At 35.7% G+C, this 24980-nt stretch overlaps 6 protein-coding genes across 10 annotated transcripts; 2 read left to right on the top strand and 4 right to left on the bottom strand.

The window, feature by feature from the left end:
• Positions 1-67: 67 nt before the first annotated feature.
• Positions 68-5670, top strand: LOC103850248 (mediator of RNA polymerase II transcription subunit 37f). Its single transcript, XM_009126966.3, has 5 exons — positions 68-232; positions 490-766; positions 857-1071; positions 3709-4669; positions 4984-5670. The coding sequence occupies exons 1-5, from the start codon at positions 190-192 to the stop codon at positions 5483-5485; spliced, it is 1998 nt and encodes a 665-aa protein (XP_009125214.2). The 5' UTR covers positions 68-189; the 3' UTR covers positions 5486-5670.
• A 2859-nt stretch (positions 5671-8529) lies between these two features.
• Positions 8530-12555, bottom strand: LOC103850247. Of its 4 annotated transcripts, none has more exons than XM_033274582.1 (7): positions 11454-12555; positions 11339-11419; positions 10154-11242; positions 9980-10073; positions 9683-9892; positions 9397-9588; positions 8530-9318 (listed from the first exon to the last, which is right to left on the bottom strand). In XM_033274582.1, the coding sequence occupies exons 3-7, from the start codon at positions 11222-11224 to the stop codon at positions 8774-8776; spliced, it is 2112 nt and encodes a 703-aa protein (XP_033130473.1). In that variant the 5' UTR covers positions 11225-11242; positions 11339-11419; positions 11454-12555; the 3' UTR covers positions 8530-8773. The 4 variants fall into 4 exon arrangements, with proteins under 4 accessions (XP_033130473.1, XP_033130472.1, XP_009125213.1 ...); XM_033274581.1 differs by having other exon boundaries at positions 10154-11239; positions 11339-11423; positions 11458-12555; XM_009126965.3 differs by having other exon boundaries at positions 10154-11245; positions 11339-12555.
• Positions 12556-12820: 265 nt separating this feature from the next.
• On the bottom strand, positions 12821-14483 carry LOC103850246 (ORM1-like protein 3). Its single transcript, XM_009126964.3, has 3 exons — positions 14174-14483; positions 13926-14074; positions 12821-13286 (listed from the first exon to the last, which is right to left on the bottom strand). The coding sequence occupies exons 1-3, from the start codon at positions 14348-14350 to the stop codon at positions 13148-13150; spliced, it is 465 nt and encodes a 154-aa protein (XP_009125212.1). The 5' UTR covers positions 14351-14483; the 3' UTR covers positions 12821-13147.
• Positions 14484-16133: 1650 nt separating this feature from the next.
• On the top strand, positions 16134-18924 carry LOC103850245 (serine/threonine-protein kinase WNK8). Of its 2 annotated transcripts, XM_018656829.2 has the most exons (7): positions 16134-16534; positions 16723-16769; positions 16854-16891; positions 16981-17208; positions 17273-17651; positions 17713-18118; positions 18188-18924. In XM_018656829.2, exons 1-7 carry the CDS (start codon positions 16375-16377, stop codon positions 18724-18726), a joined length of 1797 nt encoding a protein of 598 aa, XP_018512345.1. In that variant the 5' UTR covers positions 16134-16374; the 3' UTR covers positions 18727-18924. The 2 variants fall into 2 exon arrangements, with proteins under 2 accessions (XP_018512345.1, XP_009125211.1); XM_009126963.3 differs by having other exon boundaries at positions 16159-16769; positions 18188-18726.
• A 1765-nt stretch (positions 18925-20689) lies between these two features.
• On the bottom strand, positions 20690-22504 carry LOC103850244 (UPF0160 protein). Its single transcript, XM_009126962.3, has 7 exons — positions 22224-22504; positions 22009-22155; positions 21843-21941; positions 21573-21764; positions 21373-21492; positions 21209-21280; positions 20690-21072 (listed from the first exon to the last, which is right to left on the bottom strand). Exons 1-7 carry the CDS (start codon positions 22485-22487, stop codon positions 20848-20850), a joined length of 1119 nt encoding a protein of 372 aa, XP_009125210.2. The 5' UTR covers positions 22488-22504; the 3' UTR covers positions 20690-20847.
• Positions 22505-23114: 610 nt separating this feature from the next.
• Positions 23115-24620, bottom strand: LOC103850243. Its single transcript, XM_009126961.3, has 6 exons — positions 24289-24620; positions 24004-24225; positions 23828-23907; positions 23642-23717; positions 23441-23542; positions 23115-23332 (listed from the first exon to the last, which is right to left on the bottom strand). Exons 1-6 carry the CDS (start codon positions 24403-24405, stop codon positions 23312-23314), a joined length of 618 nt encoding a protein of 205 aa, XP_009125209.2. The 5' UTR covers positions 24406-24620; the 3' UTR covers positions 23115-23311.
• Between the last annotated feature and the right edge of the window lie 360 nt (positions 24621-24980).

Here is a 24980-nt window from a genome sequence, read left to right as displayed (position 1 = left end):
TCGTCGATGACATTTCTTCCGTGTTCCCCATAAAAAAGCGACTATATAACTTCACCATCAACCTTCGTGGACTAGAACTCTATATAAAAGCTTCGTTCGACTTCTACCAAAGATACTAACAAATTAAATACAAACAAAAAAAGAAGAGAGCGTGAGATATAATACACATAAACTCAAGGATTCTATATTATGGCTCGCTCATTCGGAGCTGTTCTGGCGATCATTTTCTTTGGTCAGTCATTTCTCATCTCTAAATATCTTTTTATGTTCTTCTCTTCCATTTGAATATCTTTAGTTTTGTTCAAATCGTTAGGGCTGGCCTCTGCTTAAACAGATCATTTCGTTGTGATATGATGATGTTTTTGCTTATTTAATTGTTACCATCTTTCAATATTACATTTCTTTAAGATTAACATTTGGCTTGTTAGTTGGCGAATATATATGTACTCACTATAATTGACAAAAATTGATATTATTATGCTTCTTCAGGATTCTTATTTGCGTCGTTTTCCACTGCTAAAGAAGAAGAGGCCACCACCAAGTTGGGAACGGTGATAGGGATAGATCTTGGTACCACCTACTCTTGTGTTGGTGTTTACAAGAATGGTCATGTTGAAATCATTGCCAATGACCAAGGCAACCGTATCACACCTTCATGGGTTGCTTTCACCGACTCCGCAAGGCTCATTGGTGAGGCTGCTAAGAACCAGGCTGCTGTTAATCCCGAGAGGACCATCTTTGACGTCAAGAGATTGATAGGCCGAAAGTAAATTTCATTTCATCCCCTCTTTTTCCACCTTGCATGCATGCATGCATATGTTTGTTGTTGCTTCAATTCTTCTTTTGCTTATGGCAGATTCGAGGACAAAGAAGTCCAAAAGGACAGGAAGCTTGTGCCTTACCAGATTGTTAACAAGGATGGCAAGCCCTACATTCAAGTCAAGATCAAGGATGGTGAGACAAAGGTTTTCTCTCCCGAGGAGATCAGTGCCATGATTCTCACTAAGATGAAGGAGACTGCTGAAGCTTACCTTGGCAAGAAAATCAAGGACGCCGTTGTCACTGTTCCAGGTCAGCTTCTGCTTCACTACAAGAAAACAGCGGTATTCTGACGGACGTTCCGACGGAAAATGAATTCCTCGGAATATACCGAGGAATTTCCGAGGCAATTCCGAGGAAACGCAAAATTTGGCTTCCTCGGAATTTCTTCGGAATATACCGACGGAATTCCGAGGAAAATTCAGTTCGTCGGAATATTCCGACGGAATACCGAGGAAAATTCAGTTCGTCGGAATATTCCGACGGAATACCGAGGAAAATAGTATTCCTAGGAAAAAACCGATGAATTCCGAGGAAATATTATAGACGTTAGAGAGCCGTTGGGGAGATTTTAAAAATTCCGAGGAAATTCCGAGGGCAGAAAGGTTTTCCTCGGAATTTCCTCGGAATAGATCTTGTCGATTTAGGGATTTGATTATACATTCCTTTTCCTCGGAATTTCCTCGGAATTTTCCGAGGAAATTCCGACGACGATAGAGTTTTCCTCGGAATTCCCTCGGAAAATTCCGAGGAAATTCCGAGGAACTTGGGGTTTTAAACCGAAAACAACATTTTACGGATTGAATAACACGTATATAACCTTCATTAAGTGTCTTAACCAGATTATGAAGTCAAACTTTGGTGTTTTACCCAATAACAAACACTTTTACGATTGCATGAACGAAAACCACACAACATAAGAGAAACACTTATACACTTTAACAAACGGTAAAGAGAATACTTACAATTATTTTTGAAATTTTGTTATTTCATGGTTTATGATCATCTATACAAAGAATCCTCAATGGTATGCATTATAATTGTATAAGAAATGAAATACGGCGAAAATAATCGATGTTTTGAAACCCCAAACCCTGGTTCCTCGGAATTTCCTTGGTAAATTCCGAGGAAATTCCGAGGAAACCTGGTTCCTCGGAATATTTTCATTTAACCGGGTAAACCAAGCCGCCAAATATTTCGCGAAAATTGAATTAATGATTTCCGAGGAAATTCCGACGGATATAGTAAATATTTCCGAGGAAATTCCGACGGATAATTTCCGTCGGACCCCTCATTTTATTAGGTCGAGCCCGACCTTCTTCCCCATTTCTCTCCGCCGCAATCTCTCTTTCTCCTGCGATTTCGTCGACTCCTCTCTTCTCCCTTGCGATTTGCGGTGCTTTCTCTCTTCTCCCTCGCGTTTTCCACCCTAATCCTCATGTATGAACCCTATCCCACTCTTTTAGGTTAGATTTGTATGGTTTTTAAGTAGATTTGATGATTTTGGAATGAGATTTATAGATTTTGTTAGGGTGAATGGTAGATTTATAGATTTTGTTAGGGTGAATGGTAGATTTGATTTGTATCACTTGATTTGAATTTTTTTTTAGTTTTTATTTATTTTGTGGTTATAAAAATCGAATTTGTAATTATATATATATATTGAAAACGTTTTTTGTATATAAAATCTATTTTTTGCATTTTAAATTCATTTATATATTTATTAAACATTTTTAAAATCTATAAAACTTTTTTAAGATTAAAAATCATATATATAATATTTAAAATCATTTTTTTGTGGTTATAAAACGTTTTATGTATTTTATATAAAAAATATAAATTTCTATATTTATTAAACATTTTTAATATTATGAAAACTATTTTTTGTAATTATTTAACATTTTAAATATTTTTAAAACTATTTTTTGTAATTATTAACTGTTTTTGTGATTTATTTAAACTATTTTTTTAATTTTTATACTATTTTATATTTATTAAAACTAATTTTGTATTTATAAAACATTTTTTTTATTATAAACACTATTTTATTATTTTTTGTATTTATAAAAACTATTTTGTATTTATAAAAAGATGATTTCATATTTATAAAAATATTTATATTTATTAAAACTAATTTTGTATTTATAAAACATTTTTTTGATTTATAAACACTATTTTATTATTTTTTGTATTTATAAAAACTATTTTGTATTTATAAAAAGATGATTTCATATTTATAAAAATATTTATATTTATTATAACTAATTTTGTATTTATAAAACATTTTTTTATTTATAAAAACTATTTTAGTTTTTTTTGTATTTATAAAAACTATTTTGTATTTATAAAAAGATGATTTCATATTTATAAAAATATTTATATTTATTATAACTAATTTTGTATTTATAAAACATTTTTTTTATTTATAAAAACTATTTTATTTTTTTTTGTATTTTAAATATATTTTCTATTTCAATTTTAATTTTATATTTTCGAATTTCAATTTAAAAAAATAAATTTATATTTTTTTTTTAATTTTGGAAATATTCCGAGGAAGTGTATCCCTCGGGATATTCCGACGACATTTTCCTCGGAATATTCCGAGGAAATTCCGACGAACATGTGGTCCTCGGAATTTCCTCGGAAATTCGTTTCCTCGGAATTCCGTCGGAAATTTCCGAGGAATTTCCGAGGAAAAATGAAATTCCGAGGAGTTATTTCCGAGGACTTTTTTCGTCGGTATGTCGTCGGAATAGCGTTATTCCGACGACATACCGACGATATTTTCCCTCAGTATGTCGCTGTTTTCTTGTAGTGCTTCATCATGCCTTGTGGATATATATAATATTTATATATACACAGTTTATTGATTTTTTTTTTAATGTGCAGCTTACTTCAACGATGCCCAGAGGCAGGCTACAAAGGATGCTGGTGTTATAGCTGGTCTCAATGTTGCCAGAATCATCAACGAACCCACTGCTGCTGCTATTGCCTATGGTCTTGATAAGAAGGGTGGTGAGAAGAACATCCTTGTCTTTGACCTTGGTGGTGGTACCTTTGATGTCAGTGTCTTGACCATTGATAACGGTGTCTTCGAGGTTCTCTCCACAAATGGTGACACTCACTTGGGAGGTGAGGACTTTGACCACAGGATCATGGATTACTTCATCAAGTTGATCAAGAAGAAGCACCAAAAAGACATCAGCAAGGACAACAAGGCTCTTGGTAAGCTCCGCAGGGAATGTGAGAGAGCCAAGAGAGCTCTTAGTAGCCAGCACCAAGTCCGTGTAGAGATCGAGTCACTCTTCGATGGTGTTGATTTCTCCGAGCCTCTCACCAGAGCTCGTTTCGAGGAGCTGAACAATGACTTGTTCAGGAAGACAATGGGACCCGTGAAGAAGGCCATGGATGATGCTGGTCTACAAAAGAGTCAGATCGATGAGATTGTCCTCGTTGGTGGAAGCACTAGGATCCCCAAGGTCCAGCAGCTGCTGAAGGACTTCTTCGAAGGGAAAGAGCCGAACAAGGGTGTGAACCCTGACGAGGCTGTTGCTTATGGTGCTGCTGTCCAGGGTGGTATTTTGAGCGGAGAAGGCGGTGATGAGACCAAAGATATACTTTTACTTGACGTTGCACCACTCACTTTGGGTATTGAGACAGTTGGAGGAGTGATGACAAAACTGATCCCGAGAAACACAGTTATTCCAACAAAGAAGTCTCAGGTTTTCACGACATACCAAGACCAGCAGACAACCGTCTCCATTCAGGTCTTTGAAGGCGAGCGAAGTCTCACTAAGGACTGCAGGCTCCTCGGGAAATTCGACCTTACCGGAATCCCACCGGCCCCAAGGTTTGTCTTCATCTTTATCTAAAATTTGAGTAGCTGACACATAATTATTTTTATTTTATTGAAATTTTATTAAGAAATTAAAATTAGATTAAAAAAGAAACCAATGAGAAAAAATATAAGTAAGCATTATAGGTTCTACATAGATTCTCAAAACGTTCTAATATGAAATTCTTTTGTTTTGTCTTTCACTTACTTTAAAACTTTTTTTGTGATATACTAATGGAAAGATACTCATCTCCATCCCCTCATTGGAGATGCTCTTAGTTATTGTAATATTGAACAACAATCATAATAGTATTCTTTTGTTTTGGCAGAGGAACACCACAAATTGAAGTAACGTTTGAAGTGGACGCGAACGGTATCCTGAACGTGAAAGCAGAGGACAAGGCGAGTGGTAAATCAGAGAAGATCACAATCACAAACGAGAAGGGACGTCTGAGCCAGGAAGAGATAGACAGGATGGTGAAGGAGGCAGAGGAGTTTGCAGAGGAAGACAAGAAGGTGAAGGAAAGGATCGACGCCAGGAACAGCCTGGAGACATACGTGTACAACATGAAGAACCAAGTAAGCGACAAGGACAAGCTCGCTGATAAACTGGAGGCCGAGGAGAAGGAGAAGATAGAAGCAGCCACCAAAGAAGCTTTGGAGTGGCTTGACGAGAACCAAAACTCTGAGAAAGAAGAGTATGACGAGAAGTTGAAGGAAGTAGAGGCAGTGTGTAACCCGATCATCACGGCCGTTTATCAGAGGTCAGGTGGTGCACCAGGTGCATCACCGACCGAGGACGAGGAGGATGAGTCTCACGACGAGCTCTAACATGTTGTAATACTCTTGTTTTCTATTTGTTGATTTGTTAAAAAACCATTAGAGAGACACAGCCTTTGCTCAAGTTTTGAGGATGAAAGACAACTCTTTCTTCTTTATGGAGATTAGGTCGTGTGTTCCATAATTAGTCTCTCTAAGAATTTTTCTCTTTTTCCAAAAGGATTTATTTTTAGTTATAGTTATAAAAGTTTGAACGTTACAGACCATTTCAAAATAAAAAATCATGATATTTTATAGAAAAAATAGAGATTTCTATTTTAAAGGTAGAAATATAAATTGATTATAGCATATATGTTTTTCTATTATAACATTTAAAAATGAATATAACAATAGATAAGAAACGCTCATATCTTATACATTATATATTAATGTTTTGTTTGTCAACATAGTTGGTCTGTTAGAGACTTAGAGTGTCTATCCAGTTATTATGATAAGTATTTTACAATTTAATTATACATGTAGTTTATCTATTTCGATTAATATAATATGTAAAATTGGTTTCAGTTTAACATTCTTGTGCTTTTGATTTATTTTGATATTTTGTAGATTTTAGTAATTCCAAGAATTTGGTTTAATAACATCACTTTATATTAATAATTAGATATTTGTTTATTTAATTAGATAATTGTTTATAAATTAATATAATAAAAATTGATTAAAGATAATAACATATTTTAAAATAATAATATTAGTGTTGTTATCCAAAAATAATATTTTTAAATAAAAAAAAAATTAAAAAATATAAAATTGCAAAATTCATAAAAATAGTATAATGTTTAATTTAAATATGTTGATCTTTAAATTAATAATACATTTATTAACATGTATCTATAAAATAATTCTGCTCACATGTGCAGATAAAATTCCTAATTATTAAACTATATATAAGAAAACTTAACTATGATAATATAGCTATAATTTTTTTTTCGGTGTCATTGTTTCTTAAATGAACAATTATCATTGCATTGAGAACTAGTCTCTAAAATTATGGAAAACATGATAAATCAGCTAAATGGTCATTTTACTTTTTTAAAAAACCCAACACATATTCTGTCTATAGACACTGAAATGAGCATGTATGGTTTACTACTTGAATAGAATGAATGCCAAAAAAAAAGGATAACACCTCAAATTTAGAATTTATGATACAAAGCCAATGAGAGTTGCAAACATTATTCAACTATTGTTATCTTAATACGGATGACCAAATCTATATGAAAATATGTAAAAAGCATTAATAGTGGAAAACATATTAAGTTCTTTGAGTTTCCAACTTAAAATCAATTGTCGGTAAGTGGATTGATCTAAATGTCTTATATATTAGGCATGCCCAATGAAACTTTTGAAGTGGAAATTTATAATCTCACATGCCTTCTTGAGATGATGGTTGACATTAATGTTGACAATATCCTAGTTTGGAATTTGGTTCGGATCAGACTGGCTATACCAATTTAGGTCAGACTGGTTCAAGATCAGTCATTAAGTTTTTTTTTGGATTAACAACTTAAAATTAGTTGTCAATAAGTGGATTAACTCAAGTCTCTTGTATATTAGTTATATCCTAGTAAAATTTTCGATATTAGTTATTCTCACACATTCCCTCAAGATGATGATTCTTTACCATTAATCTCAACAATATTCTAGTTTTGGATTTGGTTGGGGTTATACCGGCCAAACAAATTTGGATCAACCCGGTTAAAGATCGATCAAGCGTGTCTGGTCGATTTTGGTTCATGTGGGCAGCTTTTGTTCGGGCTCCGATACTATTTAAAATTGTATGGACTTAAAACTTAAAATCTTTTGACAGTAAATATATATTAACTGAAGTTTCTTATATATATGTTATGTCCTAGTGAAATTTTCGATGGATGTAAGTTATATCCATCGAGAATTTTTACAAAAGAAAAATGCAAACTACGAGGATTGGTCAGGAATAAATTATGTTTAATCGGAAGAAAGTTTTTACAGTTTGCATTGGAGAAAAGGATTAATGTATCGTTTCAAATCAACAAGCTACTTTCAAAGTAGAATGGAACGTCGCTTCCATTGGCTACTAGTCCAATGATATTTATTTTTCAAAAAGAAAAACAAAAGAGAGAATTATGTACAAGCGGTCATATATTAAAAAAACACGATTCTTGGATATGCGAAGAATGATGCAAATGAATGGAAAAGTATAGGAACAGAAAACATATGAACATATCAGGATCACACCATGGAAGGGATTTGGTGACTACCACAAGATGGATATTACCACCATCGGGATATATGAAATGTAATGTAGATGACTCTTACATAAGCTCAGAGCGGGAAGGAACTTCTGGTTGGATAATAAGAGATTATAATGGAGTTTATAAAAGTGCAGCACAAGCGGTGGGTGGAAATGTTGGAAATGCTTTAGATTCGGAATTGCATGCTATATTAATGGCACTTCAACATTGTTGGATGAAGGGTTATAGGAAAATTGTTATGGAGAGTGATTGTTTGAAAGCCTTTCAGATACTAAGAGATAAGGCTTTGTATTTCTCAGGCTATAACTGGATCAGAGACATCATCTGGTGGTTTAGAAGATTTGAAGATATTCGGTTTCGTTGGGTATCTAGAGAAGCAAACAAGGTGGCTGATAAGCTTGCAAAAACAAGCTCTTCTACAGTTTCTTTTATTTTTCATAATTATGTTCTTTTAACAATAACAAATCTTATTCGTGAAGATTATGTAAACGCTCAATTATGATCAATAAAGTATGATATTATAAAAAAACAATTATTTTGTATGTTAAATGGATTGCTTTTTGTGCAATTTTAAGTGTGTTGGTCTGCTTGAATACTTTAAACTCAACTTATGCAGAGTTGGTTATTGATGCACACAATGAACTATTCTACATTCTTTTTCGTTCTTTTTCAGTTAAAATTGTAGAAAACTGTTGACAGAAAAAAAAAAAGAGAGGAGAAGAAAAGTCTTACAGTCAATGTCATGGACTCATTCATGGATTGGAGAAAGAAAAGAAGAGCAGGGAGAGGTCTCACATTACTGTCTCTTGTAACATCTTATGTGTTATTGACAAATTCAAACCACGGTTAAGAGTGGTATATTAATTCCCAGTGTGTACACACAATAATAATGATAATAATAATGTGTCACTCACACCTATACATATAGAACCAAATACAAAGAGACCCACTTTAGCTCATGCTCTTTGAAGGCTTTAAGTGAGCTCTATCAAATCAAATCAAATCAAATAATTCTACACTAACAGTTTGCAAATGTATACACTCTGCTTCAGACCCGAATTGGTAAACCGTAGTTATGGAACACTCTGATCCTACCATCCCAAGTTGCTGTCACAATCACTAGCCCCCACAGGTGAGGCGTACAAGTGTTGTTTACGTTCTGGCAGACGCTCCTCAGTAGCCTCAGCTTGGATCTGCTGCTGGCCGTAGCGGAAATGGCTGCTGCAGCGGAACCTGCTACTACTCCTAGCTTCTCTTCGGGCCAAGTTGTCGCTCCTTTCACTTGAGAGAAACAGTCCCTCACTGGCAAAGGCAAGTGAGCAAACTTTTTGTCCAAATCAGCAATGAAACTGCAGACACTATCCTCCTCTTTCCCCTGGCCTAGCCAAGGTATGGCAACAGAGACGTTGTCTGAGAGAAATCCCTCATAAGACCTGATAGTTTTGGGTTTCTGAGGAGGAGAAGCAGCTTTCTTGTTGGGTTGAGAGTAGTCCCAAACATGAATGCCTGAGTCCTCTATTGTTGACACAATGTGTTTCCCATCCGATGTGAACAAAGCAGAGGTTGGGCTCAGTGTTGTCCTAAGACTTGAAGCTGCAAAAAAAAAAATACAGTTTCAAACAAATTCACAAAAGCATTCACCTCAGAAGAGAAAGTAAATATGATTAAAACCTTTCTTAAGCTTGCAGACTGTATCAACTCCACAGATAATTCGGATTTGAGAATCAGCAGAAGTGACCATTAATTTGTCTGAATCACCGGGGAAAAACTGAAAACCAGTGATTCTTTTACTAGGAACCTTCTTCTTATTCTTCTTCATCCCCCCATGTAAACTGATCTCTCTATCCAGTTCCAGCTGATTATCTGAGGAGAGAGAGAGAGATGTTCAAAAAGATGATGCATAAATAAATAAAAAAACATATATATATAGATGATCTTGGGTAAGAAAACACAATACCAATTGTATGGTAAAAGAGACAATCTCCAGCCATGGAACCTACAACTACACCTTTAGCATCAGGGCGGTAGCACAAAGCTGTAACAATCTCTTTTACATCTGTATAGTCAACAACCCTGACACTAGAGACATCCCAAATACGGACTTTCCCATCAGTCGATCCGCTTATGAAGTAATTGTCATCCACAGGACTGAATGCCACACAAGTCACTGTAAGGAGAAAAAAGAAACAGAGAGTTAAAAGACAGACGTACCAAATAAGCAAGAAGACAAAACAGATAAGGAAAGAAACTTTACCAAAACTCTTATGAGAGAAAACTCCGAGGCATTCATCAGAAGCGCCAACTCGCCATAAACGAACAGTCTCGTCCACTGATGATGATAGTAGAAACTGCAAGCACATTCACAAGTTGTTAGTTCTTATAAAAAAATTAAAGGGATCTGTCTGAAAATTGAATTAGTTTACTTTACCCCTTTGTCCGACCAGGAAAGATCCAAGACTTCACCACCATGTCCCCGGAACTCATGCTGAGGGGTTTCAGATATAGTAAAGACCTTCGAAGGCAACACGGCGCATGTCGACTCTGACTTCTTCCTCAACAATCTTCTACTCTTTTCGAGTTTCTCGTTCTCAATGCTTAACGGCTCAATCTGCGACTTGTCATTCATCCCAAAGTAAACACAGTTTGAACTGGAATCAGAGTCAGCCACTTCAAACATACTGTCTCTCCTCTCTTCTTCCGCGATGGTCCACACTCTCACAACGCAGTCCTCACCAGCGGTGGCTAAGTAGTTGCCATCGTGAGAAAACTTCATGACTACAATGGATCCATCATGCGCTGAGAACTCTTGTCCTACGCATAGAGACGAGAGCTCCTTGAACTGCTTCTTGAAAGACTGGACTCGAGTTAGTTGTCTTCTAGTCGATGATCCAAGAGAAGATCCATCACTGTCACCGTCAACGTCAACGTCAAGAAGATGAGTCAAGACACCTAACTTCTTCAACCACCCTTTAGCAGCGCCACCCTTCTTAGGCGAATCCTCGTAGCGACTAGACGGAGAGCTCTGTAAATCTGCGGATCTACTACTACTGGAACCAGACTCGCTCAATCCCTCGCTGTTACTGGAACAGTCTCTGGTCAAGAAGATACGATCATCAATGTGCTTGGCCCGGTCCAGAAACCGTCCTCCTCTGAAACGAGAAGATGAAACAGAGGATGTATCGGACTGAGAGGAGATAGATTCGTTCCTCAACAACTTCTCCTCCTCCTCAGAGACAGAGTTCAATGGTTGGGAGACGGGAACGATAACGTCGTCGTCTCCCGGACAAGGAAGAAGGAGGTCTCTCTTTTTGAAACTGAAACCCATAGATTGGAAAAACTTGTGACGACGGTTAGTAACGCTGTCGGGATTCATGGTCCAGAGGTCTAAATCGCCACTTGCTTGAACAAATTCTTCTTCTTCTTCTTCCACTTGGGAGTTGTAATCGGATACCTCTTCACGTGCATCTGAGAACCAATCATCTTCTTCCTGACTCTCCATCACCACCAGCTTCTTCTTCTTCTGCCTCCCAAAAAAAAAGTCAAAATTCAGCAAATCTAGAAACGGTTCTCTGAAAAAAACACAAAGAGAGAGAGAGAGAGAGATGGTACTTACATGTCGACCAAATTAAAAAACCTCTTTTGGAGAATCAAAGTCTAAACTTTCTAATTATGGAAAGGAATGAGTTTTTTTTTTGGTTGTTGTTAAGACTTTGAAACCTTTTTTTGTTTGGTTGTTGTTAAGACTTTGAAACCTTTGCATCGATTCAAGGTTTCACGCTCTTTGAGTGTAAAGACTCTTCACATCTCCTCGCTACAGAAACTGAAAGAAAAAAGGTTTTGATTTTACTTTTAAAGGAAAGAAATTTGGAGAGGCGAGATTTTTGGAAATGTCAGAGCTTTCTTCGATTATACGAAGAAGAAACAAGGAAACAAGGAACAAAGATCCGTTCCTTTTTGTCTTTTTCTTCTCTCTCTCTCTCTTTTTTTTTGTTTTGTTTTGTTAATTTGTTTTCGAAAATAATTATTTTTGGAAATAGTCGTCGGCAACTAATAAATCACAAGTCAACTTCCATCGTCTGCACTTGTGCAACTTACTTGCTTTTTCTAATCCTACTTTCATTTCATTAATCTTGTGCTCATTGTATGTGCTTTTACTTTTCTTCTCTTCGCTTTGAAATTGACATCTTCATTTCTTAGTTTTGATTTTTCTCTTATTTATGATTGAAAAATATCTGTACATTTTTATTTGATTCATTGTCTATTTTGATTTAAACCAAAAATCTAGATATAGTTTATGAAATAAAACAAATGTTACTATTCAGTATCCATTTAAAAACAAAAAAAATTATTCATATTAATATTTGTAAGAACGGATGTATAAGTTATAGAAATATTATATTTTGTGTAAGTTTTAGAATATTTTTATGATAAAATATTACTGATATTATTTTGGACTTTTTAAAAGTTTTTTCATTTGTACGATTTATATCCATGGACCGAATATCCGACTAACTACGAATTGAATTGGACCCGAATAATGGATTATTCGAACAAAAAGAAAAATTGTTCCGTGCCTATTCCTACTCTCAGTCGTGTTTTTTCCTATTTAGTCATCGTTTTATTATTAAATAATGCCGAGTGATAGATGAAGACATTATAGGAGTCGTGAGCAACATAGATAATTGAGGAGTCCGCAGACTGGTCAGCATTCAAATGGGAGTTATTTTATTTTTATAGTATTATATCTTTAGGAACCAGTTTGATGTGTTCTCAATCTCATTATGTTTGATTTCGAGAAACTTTTATGTGTCCATACAGTTTTCCTTATGAAAGGGGATAGCGCACGTGAGTATTTATATTTCCATGTAAATTATGATCAGTCGATTATCACGGTTCCTCTTGGAACCTGAAATGATCGACCGAATATAACTTGATAAATGGTATTCGGAGAACTATATTTGGTCATCCATTGGCCGTATTTGTAATTAAGCTCTTCATTCCTTCTCTGTGTTGCTTCACCAGAGTGATAAACAAGAGGGAGATATATCATCACTTTGAACCGAAAAACTGTACAATCTCTCTATTCCAATATTAATAATGAATAATCTTTATATATAAAAAAAATGACGAAGAGTTGCATACATTTCAAAGACCCTTTCTTACCCAAACTAATCATCCAAATCCTACATTTCCTCGCTAAACCGAATAAGAAACAGAGAAACCAAAAAATAAAGAAAGAAATTTGATTAGAAGCAGCCCCAAAGAAACAGTATAGATGCCATGGGATGAGAGTAACACATGCGGAATCAAATGTGAGTGACAATGGCATTTTTCTTTTGTAATTGTATTCCAAGCTTCCAAAATCTACTTGTCTCGCATTATACACATACCCTTTTTTGGCTTAGTCTTGTTAAGGCTTCCTTCATTGGTCTCCATTGATTCCAAAAATCCGGACCTTGTGCATGTGCGGGAATTTCGCAACGACCATTACAAAGACGGCCAATGTGTTGAGGAAGAGCATCGGATGTTGATAGTCTGTTGTGTGAGAAGCAATCAAGTACCTGCATCCATCAGATTTCTTTCAGACAATCTCTTATATCATTCATGCCTGAAGAACATTAAAAGAGAAACCATTGGATGCAAAAAGAAAGAAAATAATATAAATCAAAGGTTTATTCTTGTGCAATTACCTAAAGAGATTCCAACAATAATAGAGAATCAGTGAACGGATTCGAAGACAGGTAAGCAAACATGTTTGAAGCTCAAGTAAAGAATCAGAAAATCAAAATAAAGTCTGACTCTGATGTATATATGGAAAGAATTTTCATGTCAAATGCAATCCTGTGTATAATTAACAGACAATAATTAAAAGCTCCCTCAAAGCATATCTGCATCAGAAGAAGTAAGAAAGAAAGCATCACTTTTTCCAAAAATTGGAAACTTGCTAAGAGGAGACAAAGCACAAGATGGGGGCAAGGATCAAGATTGTTTAACGTATCTATAAGAAGAAAAAACTACCAAAGAGACAGAAACAGAGCATCTCTAGTCTTCTCCACTGGATCTAATCTAGGAGAAGAATAATAATGCAAAGCAATAGTTTTCTTTTTTTAAAGCTAATGAAGCGGGTGAAACAACACATTCCTGTATGCAACTCAACTTAACAGAGTCAGGATTGAAAGGAGAGTGGGGGGGGAGCTTACAAGACGATGGGAACAACGGTGAGGAACTTGCGGTTGCGAGTGAGCTGCTTGCCGTTGTCAATCTGTTCCCACCAAGTCAACCTGTTGTAGATCCCTTGATCATCCCCAAACGGTGTTCCCTTCTTCCAGTGGAACGAATGATACGTCACCTTTTTTTTTTGAATTCAACAAAGAAATAACACGATTCATTGAATCTAATCTAAAAAGAGAGAGAGACAGATCTCGAGATTGAATGAAAAGAAGTGTACGGTGAAATGGGCGAGGTGGACGATGGTCCAGGCCATGCCAGGGGAGCAGTGGAAGACGGAGAGAACGAGGAGCCACGAGAAGAAGAGGATTAGTATGTAAGTGGTCCATACGCCAGGATACGTGAACCACTCCGTGTTCCGGTTCACATCTGTTGTCGGAAGCGCCCTCACGTACATCCTTTTTCACCGTAGGAGTTGATGAGAATTGGAATAACCCAAATGGCTCCTTTCTCCTCTCTCTCTCTCTCTCTATCGTTTCCGTGTCGTTTAACAAGTTTTAGGCTCAATTTAATTTAGTTTAGAAAATAATTAGATTTAATTTTAGGCACCTTTTATTACACTTCTCTTTCAAGCCCATAAAATTAAATAAGATTTGGTGGGATAGGTGGTTCGCCGACCTTAGCCTATTAAATGTCTAAATAAATAAACAACGATAATCATCTCCTCAACTTCACTTCTCACCAATAAACTACCACTCAATGTGTTATTTGGGCTTTTCTCGTGCCATCTTGATAGGCCTATCCAAATATCCAAGAAAAGAAATAAGTAATAGACTAGGTTGAGATGATAAGTACTGTATGTTTGATAAAAAAAGATGAATATTGTGTATACAAATATTTTTATGTTTTATTATTTATTATGTTATTTTACATATTGTGAAATAATAATATAATAAATATACATTGAAAATTTAGAAATCAGTAAATATTATGTATATAAATAAATTGACTTCGGCATATAAATTAAACAATTGTTATTGATTTAAAGTCATTTTATAGTAAATAAATCTAAACAATCACTTTATCTATTTTATATCTAATTTATATTTTTAAATGATATTAAAATAGTTTTATATTATGTTTTTAATATAACTATTTATTAAATGAAGCTTCATATTCATTTGGTTTTATGATCATTTTTATTTTTCATAACACATTTTTTAAATCATTATAACAAATTTTAAGTATGAGACTTTTAATAGTTTTAGTAATTTATAATTATTTTAAAAAAATCAATGCTAATTTCTAAATTCAAATATTTTTATATTTTATATGGTATATAGTTTAATTTAAACGATATTAAGTTTGATATATATATATATTAATTTGAATATTTATTAAATGAGATCAAGTGTGAAATAATTTAAATCCATATAATCAAAATAAGATCAGTTATATAATATTTTATATACTGTTTGTTTGAGATGATATAAAATTTGGCTAATGAAATTTGGTTGGACTCTTTGTTCATTCATTTGGATATTGCTTTTAAATTATTCTTATTATTAGTTTAAGTATTATTTTTAAATTTTTTAAAAATCACGTTTTGAAAATGCTTTGTTTCTGGTTGGGCCTAGCGCCTAAATAGTCGGGGATTAATCATAAATTATACGGGGCAAAATTTTTATATTGTTTACAATGTTATAAAGCAAAATATGTTAATTTTGAATTGTGTATAACATTAATACATATTTATGTTTGGGATTGTATAAAGCATACAAATAGAATATATAAACTTAATATAGCGTAATTTTGATGAAAATTACGAATATAAAAGATATTTATAAAATTTTAAATCAAATAAATAAATGAAAATATTATTAAAAATAAAAATAATAAAAAAAATAGATTAGACGGTCGCCTAGGCGGCCGGACGGTCATTTTGGTGATTAGGCGGTCATTTAAGCGGTTTAGGCGGAAACAATCGGATATCTAATTTTTTAAACTGATTTAATATAAATCGGGCGGAAGAGTGACGTATAGCGTCCAGGCGGACGCATAGACAGTTAGGCCGCTGATTTTTAGAACAGAGGAAACTACTCATATTTTTTTCTTTATAAAAAATGATTAAAACTACAGACAGAAAAGCTAAAAGAAAAAAAAAAGAGAGCTAAATTGAGATAAAAAAAAATAAAATAAAAAGGGATAAAATAGTAAAAGAGAGCGTAAAGGAAGAGAATCTGGGTGGAAGTATATATATATAATTAGGTTGGGTGGGGGTGATAATGATGAAGAGATGTTGTTTGAGAAGGACAGATCATTTGACTTTCCGATATGGCCGCGAGTCCCCCATCATTCCCCCACCCCCAAATTTGATTAATAATAATCAATTCTTTCTCTGGATTTGATTTGATTGATTTGTGTAGCAGCAGCAGCAGCCAAAGCCAAAAACAAACAAAAAGAAAGAAGGAAAGATGGTGGATGATGATCAATTCAATGGAGGAAGTTGATCGAATAAAAGACACGAAGAAGAGATCGGGGAAGATGGGGATTATTCCGTTCGCCGCCAGACTCCGCTTCCGGTCACGGTTTCGATCCTCAATTGACTCCTACTGCTTCGCTCATGAGGCCTTCTCCGATCGTAGTCGTTTCGCTTGCTTCTTCTTATAGCACCCTTCTCCTCCTCCTCCTCCCCCTCAAATCAATCATCTCTCTCTCTCTTTTAAACAAACAAAACTCTCTGTTTCCTTTTCCTCTTTCTTCTTCTTCTATTTCTTTGCGTGCAATAAATATAAAAAATGGCTTTCGGATCTTCTTCGGGTATGGAAGAAGAAGCTGACTTCGCTGACAAAGATCCCACCGGCCGTTACATTAGGGTACGCTTCCCTAACCTAATTAATTATTTGAGCAATTTCTTTGAATAATAAGATGTATTTGATCAATTGGTTTGTTTATTTCAGTATCATGATGTGCTAGGGAGAGGCGCTTTCAAGACTGTGTATGTTTTCTGATTCTGATTTTTCCATGCTCTGCTGCTGAACTAGTTCTATTCTGATTGTTTTTGTTTTTTTTTCCAAATTAAATCAGATATAAGGCGTTTGATGAAGTAGATGGAATTGAGGTAGCTTGGAACCTAGTCAGCATCGAAGACGTTATGCAGATGCCTGGTCAGCTCGAAAGGCTCTATTCCGAGGTTCACCTCCTCAAAGCTCTTAAACACGAAAACATCATCAAACTCTTCAACTCTTGGGTCGACGAGAAGAACAAGACTATTAACATGATCACTGAGCTTTTCACCTCTGGTAGTCTCAGGCTGTAAGTTTCTCTTTATCTCTCTCTATCTATCTCCTCAATTCTTCATGCTCATTTGGTTGTGCAGGTACCGTAAGAAGCATAGGAAGGTTGATCCCAAGGCTATCAAGAACTGGGCAAGGCAGATTCTTAAAGGCTTGATCTATTTGCATTCTCAGAAGCCTCCTGTTATTCACCGGGATCTCAAGTGTGACAACATATTCGTTAATGGAAACACTGGTGAGATCAAAATTGGTGATCTCGGCCTTGCAACTGTCCTCCAGCAACCCACTGCTCGAAGCGTCATTGGTACTCCTGAGTTTATGGCCCCTGAGCTGTATGAGGAGGAATACACTGAGCTTGTCGACATCTACTCTTTTGGCATGTGTATGTTGGAGATGGTTACCTGCGAATATCCTTACAACGAGTGTCGAAACCAGGCTCAGATTTACAAGAAGGTTACCTCGGTAAGTCTCTTTACATATCAAGCTTTGCATCCTCCTCTTTTGAAACATATGCATTTTGCAGGGTATAAAGCCTCAATCTCTCAGCAGAGTTGATGATCCTCAAGTTAGGCAATTCATAGAGAAATGTCTTCTTCCTGCCGAATCTAGACCAAAGGCTCTCGAGCTCTCCATGGACCCTTTCCTCGCCAGAGATGGAAGCAAGGACTCTGCTCCTCTTCTTGCTTCATCAAGCACTGCTTCTAAACCACCACAGCCTGAACATCTTCCCATGGATGTGGATCATCATCATAACGAGAATAAAAGTGTCTCAGTCTCCTCCTCTCGGAAAAGCAACAACGAGGAATCGTACCCCTGGTGCCAAACCATTGAACTTCAGAGGTTTGCAGAGGATAAAGAGTTCAGGTTGAGAGGAGAGAGGAGCGATGATGCCACGGCGTCAATGCTTCTGCGTATCGGTGATTCATCTGGTTCGTATCTAAAGTTCCTTCCTCTCATAGAATTTTCATTTTACTAAATCAATGAAATGTTTTAAACAGGCAAAGGAAGAATCGTACACTTTGCATTCTATCTGAATTCAGACACAGCAACAGCAATAGCTGAGGAAATGGTTGAGGAGCTGCACCTAACAAGCCAAGAGGTTGTAGTGATAGCTGATATGATCGATGACTTGATAATGCAACTTCACTCTGAGCGGTCCTCCTCTTCGCATCCAAATCAAACCTCTCCACATCTAGCCGCCCGTGACGATCATCATGAAGCAGCAAATCAGCTAACTGCGAACTCGAAAGATGAAGAATCAATGAAGTCTGGCATATCAACTGACTATTACTTGCCCTTCTCCTCAAACGGAAGTGCTGGCCAGGAGGCAGAGTCCATGAGCTCGTTTCTTGATTCTTGCTCAATGATGTCAACCCTTTACATTTCAGACAACGAGTATCCAGACGATCTCAAGACAGAACTGAACATGATCGAGTCACAGTATAACCAGTCCGTCCAAGATCTGCTAAAACTCAAGGAAGATGCTGTTGAGAACGCAAAGAGAAAATGGATTATGAAAAAGCAAAAAGGTTTGTGATCATCAAAGCCCTGATTTTGGCACTTATTCTTGGGGCCATGAATGGTGTGATGATGATATATTTACAATTGGTGTTTGGATATTTTGATTTGATGTATTTTGTACTTAGCAAACATGGAGTAGTGTTATTCGACTTCTATTATTTCTAACAATTAAACACACTGAACTCTTAAAAGAAGAAGATCGACATGTTTTGGATATGATGATCCCACAATGATCTCATCTCTTAGCCTTGATCCATCTTCCCCTTTACATAGACATACCTTAACCAGTTTTTTTTTTAAATATAAAATATGAAATTACATCTTAAATATTCATAAAAAATTTAAAGTATTTGATAGTTGAACTTTAGTTAAAAGTTATAACTTTTTGCTATTTTTTCTTAGAAATTATAAGTTATCTAACTATCCGTATTTATTTTCATTGTCTTTCATTTTGATTCTAACAATAAATAAAATAGAAATGTTTAGAAATGCGTTCAATTGTATTCTACATGTTTTTCATTGATATTTTATTTTAAACATTTGTTTTTAATTTATTTACACTTTCATTTTCTCTTACAATTTTATATATAACAATTACAAACATCATTAATGGAGTTTAAATCTAAATACAATCCACCGCTATTTGAATAATGATTTTAAATTCTATTATAAATTCTATTATTATTGGATAAAATATCTATGAATCTTATTTTAAATCCATTGTTATTCATTGCATGATTTAAACCTAGTGTTAATCAACTTTATAAAATTTAAAGTTCTTTGTATTTTAAATGGATTTCAAATCATTTATTGTGGAATTTAATGAATAAATTACTGAAATCAAAATCTAAGGATACTGCAGAGATTTTAAAACTCATCAAATTAAACTATTTTAAAATTTAAAAATCTGTTGGATTGTAAAACATTAATAATTGATTTTAAATAACTGATTTAATAACACCCCCGAAATAAAGAAAAATTGAATACTAATAATATATATTTCAGTTTAGAAAATCTTTGAAAGTTTAGATTCAAACCTTCGGTAAATCTTATGCATACAGTTTTTTTTATCAACATTCTGGCACACATACATGCTCATACTTCTTCATCTGTCCATGCAACACAACTAAAGAACTTATCATATCACCCATAACAAAATTCTTAACACATGAGATGGTTATCTTGGTCTCTCAAGAAATCATCAGAAGCTAGGAGTTTTGTGGTTTCTTCTCTAATAAAACTTTAAATCCAATTTTTCTTTTCATCTAATACATATACACTATATGTATACATCAAAAAGATGCAGTTTGTTATTAATTCATTTGTTTCGTCCGCATAATTGGATAATTCATTCACTCTTTTTTGAGATGGATATGGATTTAAAATATCAAAACCTAATAAATTAGTTAATTAGTGATGTCTTCTCTTCTTAACCAGAATTTATATTTTTGAATGGTTAAATTTCAACTGTTGAAATGTTATAATGTTACATTCACTCTTCTTAACCGTTTCGCACTGCATGGTTTAACTTATGGCCAAACTATGAATATGCAGTATATCCTCTTGGACAAATTTTTTTTCTAGCATCTACACATCCCACTGCTTTAGATCTCCTTTGATAAAATCTTTAGCTATTAATCTCATATGTACCACCGGAGCACTATGACGTGTTGGTTTAGTTGGCTCCAAAGATCCTCCCATACTATGACCTTATATCTTAAATAAATCGTTTGCTTAATCCCCAACGATAGTAATTGTTTTACCGCTGATATCTTAGTCTATACATAGGAAGGATTATCCGTTGAACTTATTCAGAGTGGCGAAATAATCCTGAAGATACGATTCTTGGAAGAGATACTAACGCGCACTAATAATTTATCTAACCTTTATAGTGATTTTGTCAGAGTTTTAAATATTTTGTAGAATTATTTTATTTCATGAAGACATTGGTTTCACTAATGTTGTGTTGCAGTTGCACATCATTAACTCATTTCTACAAATAATGAAATAAGAAGAAATCAAAATCTACTGAAGATACGATTCCATCCAAGCACACAAATAACGAAACGGTCACTCAACTGAAAACAGAAATTGTACAACATAATGAAGCATTGTTAATCTCTCTCTCTGCTTTGAATTAGAGAGTGAGAGCAGTTCGGGCCATGGATAAAGCCCCTTCATAGGACAGGTTTCCGCCAATAAAGCCGCTCATGTGGACAAAAACGCAACCGGGGATCTCAGCAGCTTTAGAGAGTTCCTCATCTCTAAGGCCTCTCCATTGCTCAGGAAGAGCCTTTCGGTTCTCAAACCTGTCTGGTGCAACCGCCACTGCTTGAACTCTCCACTGCTTTCCTCGCTCGTCCTACACATCATTTGCACTACTTCTCAATACCAAATTATCCTTTCACCACACTAATACATTCAAATTTCTTCAGGAGAATACGTCATTCACATCTGAGATCCTGCAAGCCTATCTTAATACTGTGCTTCAAGGTTACCTGGTAGATGACGTATTTGATGAGTGGTTCTATCTTCATCTCTTGCTCAAGCTCGAACAAATGAAGCTTCCACTGCCCACCCATTAACCCAGAGAGTTAGTTTTAATATTAAGAAATCAGAATAGTAGCATTGACAAAGGGGAATGGACTTTGAAAGCACTTACAGGGCAGAAGTTTTTAAGTTCCATGATCTCGCCACTTGGATCAGTCTTGAATCTTTCTTCAAGACACTGCATCACGATTGAACGAGCCGGCAACCACGACCTTGCATGAAATCTTAAACTCTACAAAGCAAAGTAAAATACACAAGTTAGCTTTGAGAAACCACCCACCTGACTGACACTTGGAACAGAGAAAGTCTTACTTCGAGAAACTCTTTGCCAGCAAGAGCCATGGCAAGCTGGAAAGCCTCATTCTCCTTCTCCTGTGACTGGTCAGGGTCTACCCAATCAAGATTTAACCTTCCAACCCTCGAAGACAAATGCGTGTTGTTCACATATCTTGGAGGCTGATCAGTATCATACCGATTAATCCCATTGTCCACCGCATCAATCGCCTGTCAAAAAAAAAAGTTGATGAAACATTAAACAAAAAAATGCTAATGCATGAGAAGAAAGAAAGGCAAGAATGATACCTCCATGAAGCTCTTGTAGACAGCTAGAAACAAGCGAAGGACATCAGGGTGATCTTGTTCGACGTTTAGTTCCTTAGCTATGATCTCTTTACCAAAATGCTGAACCAAAACAATCACATTCAGACAGACTTTCTTTCTTTCTGAGGGAGCAAAGCAAAGCAATAACCTTGTAAACGAGACCGGCACTGCTGAGCTTGGTGTTGAAACCATGTCCAAACACCTCTTCGAAGCCCTTCTGGTGATGATCATAGCGGTCACGGTCGGGGTCGTAAACACCTCCAACGTCAAGCACTGCATCAAGTTCTCCCAATATCTGCAAACAAGCATATGGATTTATTCGAAAATCAATATCGAAACTCGAGAAGGCAGCTTGTGTTACACCTTAGGGTCACGGGTACGGACGATGTCGGCGCCGGAGAACTTATGGGAGAGGCGGATCATGAAGCAACCGAGAGCTTCGTCGCAGTGAAAGCTTCCGTTGTGAGTTCCAACTTTCTTGACGGAAACTTCTGAAGGAGAGGCGGGAGGAGGAGGAGTAGTAGTAGAGTAAACCCTAACGACGGCAGGAGGAGCCATTGCTGCTGCAAAGAGAGGAAGAGGAAGGAGACTCAGGTTTCTGATTAAACCCTTTGTTACTGGAAACATTGACGAAATTTTGATTGAAAATGGTCAAATGGGCCTCTTTTATAACATACTAAACATTTTGGGCCTAATGTCCACCTTTTTATCGGCCCGATATCACGTTATGGCTTTGTTCAGTCTTATACTTTTTTGTGGTTTGGCATGTGGAACGGTTTACTATTATGTATGTTGGTTGGTTAGCTGGGTCAACTAATAAGATGTTCCGGTCCCAGCTATGAGCAAAGCAGCGGTTCAGCACCTATCTAGCTAGCTTACAATGATACTCACCTTTGTTGCGATGGACATGCCATTGGCTGGCTGTAATGCGAGGGTTCAGCTCTCTATTCTCCCGCTGCGTCAGACATTTTTTTTTTTTGATAACCATAGTGTGATTCTAAAGGTTTTTTAAACCCAAAGACTAATGATTACGAGATCCGCAAGATCCGCGTTTTCTTACCACTTAAGTGCTTCGGGTAGCCAAGGAGAATTGAACCCAAGACGGTACTCACAGTTGTGAGTCATTTACCACTGGCCAAGACCACGTCAGACATGCGTTGTGTTTTATGAAGGATGTTTTGTTTTATGGGTCCTGGTTATCATCCTTGTTTGTTAAATTGTCATCCACTCCTTATCTTTGGAGGCTCATGAATCTTTTGGGAACTAAATCACTTTTTATTGAATTTTTATTATTTTTCTTTCTTTCTTTTGGGTTAAAAAAGAAGAAGAAGAAGAAGAAGAAGAAGGGCCTGTTACAAAACTAACTCAATCATCGTATCATTAATTTTCTTTTATTCCCCCTCAGTGTTTCACTCCTGGTGTCTTTGGGTTCGTCTTCCTTTAGGTTGGTTTTAATCGTCACCGTCTTTCTCCTTCAATGCAAAAAAAATTAAGGGACTTGTGAGTATCATATCCAACTCGGAAGTGTTCAAGTGAGGACACTTAAGGATATTAAACTTATTAAAAAGAAGCAAGTTTACCTTGGAATCAAAATGGAGTTTCTTCTTTGAAGAAAAGTTTTGAGATGCGTCTTTGAAGAATGCGAGAGTCTGAACATCACCATTTGCGATACTTGCTTCAAGCTACCCAAAAAAGGACAAGGATGATGAAATACAAAAACGTTGTTGTTGCAGCAGCAGCAAGTTTATAGTGGTTTTATTTAGAAAGAAAGAAAAGAGAACCTGAACATGAATGATGCCCAAGACGATGCTTGTAATTGGCAACCAGCTTTCTTCCGGAGAAATTGACAGGTTTGAGCTGAAAATTTGAACAATAACACCCAATTGAAGACAAAAAAAAAACAAATAAAAAGAGAGACATAAGAAGAGTTCCAAAGAGTCAAAGAGAGAAATGAGTACAAAAGGTACCTGAGATAGGGAAGGAGATAAACGAGAGCATAGACAGCGTAACGCGTTTTCCCAGTGTCAAGCCAAGCGAAGACCCAACTCTGAATCCACAACAAGAGCACAATTATTTGTTTCTTCAGATAAAAAGGTCTTAATTTTCATCAGACCAAACCAAACCAAAAAAAAAGGGAACAGACCAGCCAATTGAAGTAAGGGATGAAGCTGATGATTCCCATGGCTGCTATTCTCATATCTGTTGACACTATCGCTGTCTTCTCCTCTTCCTCGTCTTCCACTCGCTTCGCCACCGGAAAAACAAACGAACTGAGGATGCACGCGCCTATTGCCGACGCGAGAGGCGCGTCCTGTGAAAACTCCGCTCTGCATATCAATTGTTTGGCCTTCGCCTCCCTACGCAGCTAAGAAGAAGACAAAAATGTTGGCACAGGCTTCAAAGAGAAAGATGCACTGAAAGATATTACCTTGTTGTTAGGGTTTTGTAGGGGAGAGTAGGCTAGTGGAAGCGACGGAGAAAGTATATGAGGCTTGGCGTAGAGAGAACCGTGGAATGAAAGCCACCTAGTCGACGGAGACGCCATTGCTTTTCTTCAGCTCTGAGCTTCTTTGATTTTGGATTTGGAAAGTGACACTGAAACAGCAGAGACAGAGAAAGACAGAGGCCCACATATATCATATTGGCCCATTACCCCAACGGATCATGTTGAATTTTATTTATTTATTTGTTGGTCTTTTTATGATTGAAAATTCAAATTCTTGGATAGTTGCCCCTTTTTTGTCGTCAAATGATACTCCACAATAAAAAAAAAACGTTAGTGTAAAAGTTTGTTACACAAATATGCAAATAATCATAAAATCATATGAGTATACTATATATCTATATTAGTATCATTTAAATTTAATTATATATCATATACGATAGATAAGATCGATTGTTTTGATTTATTTACTCTAAAATGATTGCGAATAAACAAAAGCAGCCGTTTGATTTATATACGCACATCAATTTATTACATAATAATAACTGATTTCTTAATTATTTAATATATCTCGTATATATTAATAGAGAAACATTGTAAAAAGTTATAACCTATAGTTTGTACTAATGAAAAAATGTCATGTTAAGTTGTCATGTAATGAGAATGTTAATTTTGCT

This window comes from Brassica rapa, chromosome A07, assembly GCF_000309985.2.
Source record: "Brassica rapa cultivar Chiifu-401-42 chromosome A07, CAAS_Brap_v3.01, whole genome shotgun sequence".
In the NCBI taxonomy this organism is placed as follows: domain Eukaryota; kingdom Viridiplantae; phylum Streptophyta; class Magnoliopsida; order Brassicales; family Brassicaceae; genus Brassica; species Brassica rapa.
This window is presented reverse-complemented; position numbering and strand designations above follow the sequence as displayed.